This window comes from Bidens hawaiensis, unplaced genomic scaffold (assembly GCF_021521415.1).
Source record: "Bidens hawaiensis isolate Kalapana, Puna unplaced genomic scaffold, B.hawaiensis_p1.1 tig00033810_1, whole genome shotgun sequence".
NCBI classification, from domain to species: Eukaryota; Viridiplantae; Streptophyta; class Magnoliopsida; order Asterales; family Asteraceae; genus Bidens; species Bidens hawaiensis.
In genome coordinates this window covers 43,354-51,695 of record NW_027495803.1, presented here as the reverse complement: position 1 = coordinate 51,695, position 8,342 = coordinate 43,354, and the positions used below count along the sequence as shown (strand labels likewise).

The window sequence follows — 8,342 nt, the reverse complement described above, 5'->3', positions numbered from 1 at the left end:
GTGTGGCCCATGTAACACCCCGGCTTTAAGTGGAATACGCCCGAGTGTAACGTACAGATCATTCAAAGCTCGTAACGCTATTAAAGCGACAATAATTATATTTAATGCATTTCATATCATCAAAAGTACACATATTGTTCATAAATAAAAACAAAAGATAACACTTCATCGAAAAGTAAACAAGTTCTTTATTTCAAATATCCTAAGGCACACCATCGGTTCAACCTGTAACACGTTGAAAATAATATATTTTGTCAACAATTAAGTTGGTGAGTTTTCATAAATTTTTGTGTATACATATATATAGGAAACTCGCGATTTAACAATCGTAATGCAATAATTATTCAAGCGTAAAGTAAATGAAAGCAAGTAATGTCGTCCTCCCGTTCATTTAGCCGAAGCCGTTGAAGTCGGGGAAATGAGAACCACCTTACATAAACAACCGGAGTCGTAACGTTAGACGGCGCAGGTACGTCCCGTCGGACCCTCCCACTATGTGTATGCGTCTGCGTTTGCGTAACTTCCACCATAAAAACAATAAACACATTTCAAGCAAGTTCACGTATAATCATAAACAATATGCCCGAATAATATTAACATGTATGATATAAGTGAATTGGTTTGTAAACAATCACATAACTAACGAAAGAAAAACTTGTAACGTGCTAGTTGGTCCTGCGAGAATATTAAAATATTATAAAACGTTAAAATGGGGTTATGAAGAAACTCACTTGGAATGAGGAATGCGGTAAAGAGAAGACGGTAAAGGTTATAGTAAGCTAGTTGGTCCCGCGAGAATTTCCGACAATTTGTCCTATTTATTAAAGCGGAAATAACATAAATACTTGAACGAAATAAACGAACAAGATACACGGAGATGGGTTTATAGCGGATTTGGGGTCGTTAACGTATTAGATGTATTTTATAGATTATTGATATAGGTGTAATCAAATTTTATTAATTTTAAATTATAACAAAACGTCATATTTGCTTATTAAATGAAAACCATTTATAATATAAATGTCGATTTATTTATAAAGAAAACATTTTATGTAATCCATTTTAATAGTTTTAACAAAGAGAAGTAACAAATTTATTATTATTATTATTATTATTTAGGTATAAAGAGTACAGATATATAAATAATTAAATATCTTTATATATGTATATAAATATATATGTATACGAAAAATTATTTTAGGACTTTATTAGGTTTCGGTTCGTTTAAACAAGCGTAACATATAAGTTTTTAGCAGGACAAGGGGAGGTTCGAACCTGCGCCCCTGGCCGGGTTTAACGTTGGCTTCATGTGCACTGGCCACCGGACCAGTACCTTAACTTGTTTACAGAAGTAGAAACGAAAAGATATAACCATTAGTTCAAACAAAAGCCCCAAATCATATAAACCCTAATCGAAATAAATTCCCAATTGAAGGTCTTGTACCCTTTGTCGATTAAAATTGACAGAGGGGTTTTAACCATAATCAAAATCCGACCCTAATGCATGTAACAATTACCTCATACGGTTACGAATTGAAGTAAAACGATGGGTTAGGGTTACGGCTTGCAAACGAGATAAAAACCCAACTTTGACAGCTTCTGTGGTGAAATTATCTTAGGGCTTAGGTTCGCAGAGTGCTAGAGAGTGTGAGGTACAAGTTAATTGCGTTTTGGTTGAGTATTTATAGGCTAACAAGATCAAGTTCTATCCGCGGCTCGAGTTAAAGAAATTGATATGAACGAGCTGTCAATTAACAAACTTTCTATAATGTTTGATTTCGCGTTAACAAGAGACGAATATACGCGTTTAAATTCCGTGATTCCTAGGTCAATTGAATCAAAAGATGGAAGGGGGGGGGGGGTCGACGTTGGTGACGGGGGAAGGGAGAAAGAGAGGGAAAAGTTTTGTTATTTTGCAATAAGGTCCTTTGTGTTTGGTTTGGGTCCAGAAATTGGTTAAACTAAAGTTTAGGGTCAAAAGTGCATATAATTGATACTTTAGCGATATATGAAAGCGTTAGCGCGTAAAACATAATAAAGACAAAATCGTGACATAATTAATACCTTGACGTAATAAACAATATTCGGTTACAAGACGGGAAACATAAAACAAATACAATTATAAAAATAAATAAATAAAAATAAAAGACGAGTGTCACAGCCCATGTGATTAATATGGTTATAGCCTTAGCTACTATAGCTATAAGTTATTGTTTTTTAACAAGTTAACATAACAGGGTTAGTCCATATCTAAAGGTGGTTCCTACCAAACCCAAAGAGCCATTGTAACTAGATGAATTTTTGTACCAAATAATTTAAACCAAACTTTAAACATGACATGGCTAAGTAACATATGATATAAAATAATCTTTGCTTCCATGTATTACTATTAACATAACAAGGCTCATAGATGCTGTAAATCAATCACAAGTGATGCGACAACGATACTCATAAAGTATAAGGACAGAGACGTAATGAGCCAACGCACCCATCACCACAAATACGTGGAATATCTGATGACTATGCCCGACTAAATCAAACCAACCGGGCTTCCACTTCTCGGGTACTCGGCTAACATAAAACATGGCTCCCACCAAGTAAGAAAACCCCATGGCCGATTCGAATCCTAAAGTCGTGTTCCTTTGTGGTACATTCCAATTAACGATGGTCGCGTGGATTGAAGGGATCACCCCAAAAAGGCCCATTGATACAAAGATCAAAGTACGCATGAAACGAAATTTACCTTTCATTCGCGCAGGGGAAAGCAACACCATGATTGCGAATATGCCTAGAATGGTTATTATTGTGAGGTAGACATATTGCCACACGGGGGTGCATCGGAAGATATAATAGATCGGAGGAAAGAATGAGGTTATGATCATAACGGAAATGCCAGCATAGTCTAGTTGAGTTAGCCGACAGTTCAAATGATGCGAGTGACAAGAAAAAAGGTGGCATATGCTACTTGACACGAAACAAAACATTGAACCGCCCAAATACACAAATAGCGGCCATCGTGTTGCTTCTATTAGTGGTGGCGAGGTGTCTATGTATGACGACATCATTTGACGAGTATTGTTCAAAGGATGATTTGATGAGAAAGCCCTGAAAATATACGAGGAAATTAGAAGTGTAACCTAGCCAAGGCGAGTCTAAGTTTGTGGGATGTTCAAGATTCTTTGCATTATTATCTTTTATCTTTGATATTTATTTGAGTAATTAGGGGCGTTTATAACCTGGTGAAACAAATTAACCGTCCAAACCGAAGCAAGTCGATTGGCTCAGACGGTTTGTGATTTATACAGTTCGCTTTTGACGGTTCGAAACTTGTATATATGTATTATGCAATATAATATATTATTGAACCTTCCATATCTATCAATTTAAAAGTTTTAACACAAAGTAACGATTTTGAAACCAAATAAGCTGATTCATATAGTCAAAATCGAACCATCAACCCATTAAAAACATACCAACCCACCCAACCGTACCAGTTTGGTTTACCATTTCCGAAATCATAATTAATGGCTCAATTAAAAAAAGTTAATTAAATCCGATTTATGCTAATTAACTAGTATTACATACTTTTTTTTTAACGACCAATAAACATAGAATGCCTAGATACCCCGTATGGGGTGACCCAGTGGCTAAAGGCCACCGCTAGCTGGCCCAAATCAGCCGTACGGAGTCCTTAAGCGCCTTCAAGTTATCTCTAGTTTCGAGGGAAACCCACCCGTCCGAAGGCCCACTGGTGGTAAAACCCGGATGCCCTCAGGATCGAACTGGAGTAAAATTAAGTTTTTTTTTATTTTGACTTTATAGTGTATATCTTTCAAAATTGGTTCAAAAACAGAAGGTGTCATAAAGATCCCAGTCTTCCTCTATTGAGCCACCCATGTCCCCCAAGGTGTTGTAAGTGAGAATTAAACTTGAGTCTCCATTAAGAAATCCAATCTCCCTACCACTACACCACATTATAAAGGACAACTAGCATTACATACCATTTGGAAACTTGAAGAAAGTCTGCTACTGGATATAAATCGGTCAAGTTTGCAATTGTAAGCACCAAGAATGCAACAAATCCAATCAAATGCCTGCATATTAAAAATAGCAAAAAAAAATATTATTTCAAAGTCTGTAAAATTGTTGAATACCCCACATGATTAAAGTAAACATCTTTTTAAACGACTAACAAATACTTCAAATGTGCTACTGATGAAATTCACTGCATCGGTATATACTCTTCTTCGAACTGGAGAAAACCCTCACCTAAAGTTGACGCTCATGAACACTTACCCGAAGACACAACAGTGCGGTGAGATAAAACTCGTTCGGTTCAAGGATCGAACTAGTGATCGTCTAGCCTCTATCATAACCTGGTGGCCAAACCTAAATGGTGACGCCTAAATCAAACATGGATCATATGAAACACCAGGTCTCTTATTTATCATTTCACCACCAGCTCATTGGTGATTAACGCAAACATTAAAGTTGTAATATTAGATACAAAAGAAAAATAATACTTTATTCAACTAATTAAGATAATTTATTTTATTTGCAAATTAAACTATTTAATTAATAATAAACACCATTAAATCTAAACTTTAAAAACAAATCAATTGATAGGTGCAGTTTAGGTGGTTGTTGCAACAACCAAACTCAAACTTTAATGAAGATGATATTTTATTCAGAAGATAATAATAGAAATTCAAGAAAAACAAAAACCTAACAATTTTTAAATAATTTATTCAAAAAATAGAAAATCAAAGAAGAATTGTTGATGATCCAATTCCAATCAACTTCCCCAAAATTAATACCATTTCCGGAAAATTTAACCGGTAGAACTGAGACGTTGCTCCATGTAAACCTCTGTCACAAACTATTATTCTAAATTGGCAACAAATTCCCCAAAAAGGTTGAAGATAATATTACTTACGTCCAGACATTTAAGGTTTCGTTGTGACACATGAACAAGGAGATGAAAGCATGCTTGAGAGGCCAATCAGCTCTGTAGTAATTCAAGATGTACTCATTATCCTTCATATATTCTGGCAGTTCTTCGTACTTTAATAATGGATACTTGTTCACCTTCTTGTTCAGATTCAGAAACTGTGTTTCATCCATCGTTGCAGTTTGTTCCTTCATCACCCTCATACTTTTATTATGATAGGTGAGCTCCCGCATTGGGGGATCAAACAAGGATATTATTTGTTTTAAGTAGAACTTTACTTGCAAGTTTTATTTTCCTAGAGATATATTAGAGCTTGTTTAAGAGTTTTATATTTAATAAATTCTAGAAAAGAGAATGAGATTTACAAGTAAACTACCACTATATTAGTATTTATTTATTATTTATATTTATTTATGTGTCAGGACTAAAAAATTATATTTTATTTGTGTGTATATCAACTCGGCTTGCTAAAGCGTTTCAGACCCATTCTAACTTATTTACAGTTTGACGGTTATTTGACACTTTTAGATGAATGAATTGTGGGGATATCAATGACAATTTTTTAATCACATTATAGCAAGAAAAGAAAACAAATGCAATAAGAAAGGAAATTACGATACGGTTACAACCAAAATAATGAGGAAAAAATTGGATAGAAGAAAAACAGCCGAGGCCTATGTTGGAGATTTATGCATCCTATCTAAGAACATTTTTGTCTCACATATTTCTTCCGATTAGTTTGATCGGGTGTGCAAACAAAGTAATCTCAAATTAAGGTGTTAGTAAAGATTGAAACAGGTGATAAATAAGTTAATTTCTGAGGAGCAGTCCGCGTGTTTGGCAAATAGAAGCATCCTTGATGGTCCGTTGGTTCCTAACGAAGTTATTTCTTGGCTTAAGAGGTCAAAGAAAAAAGGATTGATTTTTAAAGTTGACGTTGATAGGCATATGACTCGTTAAACTGGAAGTTTTTGAACTCTATATTGGAGCAAATGAATTTTCCGGCATTATGGCGGAAATGGGTCTCCGGAATTCTGGGTTCGGGTCGTGCCTCGGTACTGGTTAACGGTTCCCCAGCTTCGGAATTTCAATCTTTTTGGGGACTTCGTCAGGGGTACCCTTTATCACTGTTCCTTTTCATCATTGCCATGGAAGCACTTTCGTGTGTTATGAGGAGGGCGGTTGACCGAGGTATTTATCGGGGACTTCGTTGTGGGCGGGCGGGTCCGGTAGTTTCTCATTTCATTTATGCGGATGATGTGGTATTTTTGGGCGAATGGGATAGCGAGAATGTGATAAATTTGAAAAGGATACTTCGGTGCTTCTACCTTGTTTCCGGGCTAAAAGTGAACTTGGCGAAATGCCGAGTTTATGGTACATGTGTGGGGGAATTGGAAAGGGTCAGATTGCAAATATTTTACAGTGTGGGGTCGGATCCATACCGTTTATCTATCTCGATCTTCCGGTTGGGGCTAATATTCATTTGGAGAAATCTTGGGACCTGGTTGTGGGTCTTTTTAAAAAAATGCCTTTCGGGTTGAAGGTTAACACATTGCCTATCGGGGGTCGGATTACAATTATTAAATCGGTCTTAAACGCTCTACCGACATACTATTTCTCATTATTTTATGCCAGGTGTTGTTTTAGAAAAGCTGGAAAGAATTAGGAGGGTTTTCTTTTGGGGCGGAACAGAAGATAAAGATAAAATCAGTTGGGTTGCTTGGAATAAGGTCATTACCCCGCAAAAGTATGGTGGAGTCGGGTTGGAGTTGTTGAAAGATTCAAATTTAGCCATGTTAGCTAAATGGTAGTGGTGCTTCAAGGCCGAAAAAAGAAGGTTGTGGTGTCAATATGTCTGGGCCATCCACCATTCTTCGAGGTCATGGTAACTGATCCCGGCTAGGCTTTTGGCTTCGGGCCCTTGGCGGTATATTGTAAAAGTTTCTGCTGAATTGTCGTTGACAGGGATAAATCTCAGCTCGAACATCAAATTTATGGTACGTAGTGGAGGTGAGACAACTTTTTGGTTGGATTTATAGATTGGAAACGAATCGTTTTATACCGGGTTTCCGAGACTGTTCGAGTTAGAGGCAGACAATAATTGCATGGTAGCGGATCGTTTATTCATGGAGTCCAATTTTATATGCGGACAGTGGGGTTGGTCCCGGAATCCGAGATCTTTAGTGGAGGTGGATGAATTCCGACAATTGCTTACGGTATGCCAAACTGTGGTGTTAGAATTGGGAGAAGACAAACTTTGTTGGGATCTAGATGAGTCGGGGTCGTTTAATGTTAAGAGCATTAAATGGCACCTTGCAAATCAGCGGGGTGTTATGCCTGAGTTTGTGTTTAAATGGAATAGTTGGGTACCCAAAAAGGTGAATTTGGTGGCTTGGAGAGCGGAGTTAGATCGTCTACAGACTCAGGTTATGTTAGCGGCCCGGAACATTAATGTTCCCTCGCTTGATTGTGCTTTTTGTGGAGATCACAATGAATCGGTGGAGCATATTTTCGTGTCGTGTGGCCTTACCCAAGTGGTTTGCATGCCATCTCCTTTGGTGCCAGGTCCCCGAGATATATGCTTTTCGAGTCAGGGATATTCTGGAGCTCCGCAAATTCTCCTCCATTCCAAAGAAGAAGGCTAAAGCTTTTTTATGCTATAATGTTGGTCGCGATTTGGAGGTTGTGGAAGGCCCGGAATGAGGTGGTCCATGATGGGGCGGCCGTTCGGGCGGCGAGCTTGGTTGAGGAAATAAAGGTGGTCAGTTTTCTTTGGGTACATAATAGAGCGAAAATTACTTTTGTTACTTGGGAGGATTGGAAGGATTTTAGTTTCTAAGAGTGATTTTTGTATATGGGAGGAGGGAGTTAATGATAATTTGTTGGTAAAAAAAAAGAAAAAAAAACCCAAATCAGTAAGTACTAGTAGAGTTCAACAAGTCTAAGATTCATTTTTATTTGTATGCTGAAATGACGAAAAATTACTGAAAAATATGTGTTTTGAATATTCTTGAGAACATACAAATACAAAAAGGCTTTGAAAGTTCTAGTTTCCTCTCATTGATTGTAAATACCTTAGTTAAATAGATGACGCTACTCACATTAAATCCCATGTGCTAAATTGTATTAAACATCTTTAAAACAAAAGATTTTTACATATTTTCCCTTCTTAAACAAAAAAAATTACATATTTCCTCAAAATACAAGTTTTTAATGCAAAATGTACAATGCTCTTTAAGCATGACTTGGGAAAATATATAATTTCAAAGTTTCGGAAGAGGGAATATATAAATGCCCCTTAAAACAATTTGACCAGTTTAAATGCTTTAGCTTAACTAGTTATTAAATGTCTTTTAACACTTAACTAGATTTCTGTTTCAATTTACTATGA

At 36.6% G+C, this 8,342-nt stretch overlaps 2 protein-coding genes across 2 annotated transcripts; one reads left to right on the top strand and one right to left on the bottom strand.

Annotated features, from left to right (window-relative positions):
• Positions 1-2,411: 2,411 nt before the first annotated feature.
• LOC143585298 (heptahelical transmembrane protein 1-like) lies at positions 2,412-5,145 on the bottom strand. Its single transcript, XM_077067114.1, has 3 exons — positions 4,937-5,145; positions 4,002-4,094; positions 2,412-3,105 (listed from the first exon to the last, which is right to left on the bottom strand). The coding sequence occupies exons 1-3, from the start codon at positions 5,143-5,145 to the stop codon at positions 2,421-2,423; spliced, it is 987 nt and encodes a 328-aa protein (XP_076923229.1). The 3' UTR covers positions 2,412-2,420.
• Positions 5,146-6,099: 954 nt separating this feature from the next.
• LOC143585294 (uncharacterized) lies at positions 6,100-6,762 on the top strand. Its single transcript, XM_077067112.1, has 2 exons — positions 6,100-6,325; positions 6,587-6,762. Exons 1-2 carry the CDS (start codon positions 6,100-6,102, stop codon positions 6,760-6,762), a joined length of 402 nt encoding a protein of 133 aa, XP_076923227.1.
• Positions 6,763-8,342: the final 1,580 nt, after the last annotated feature.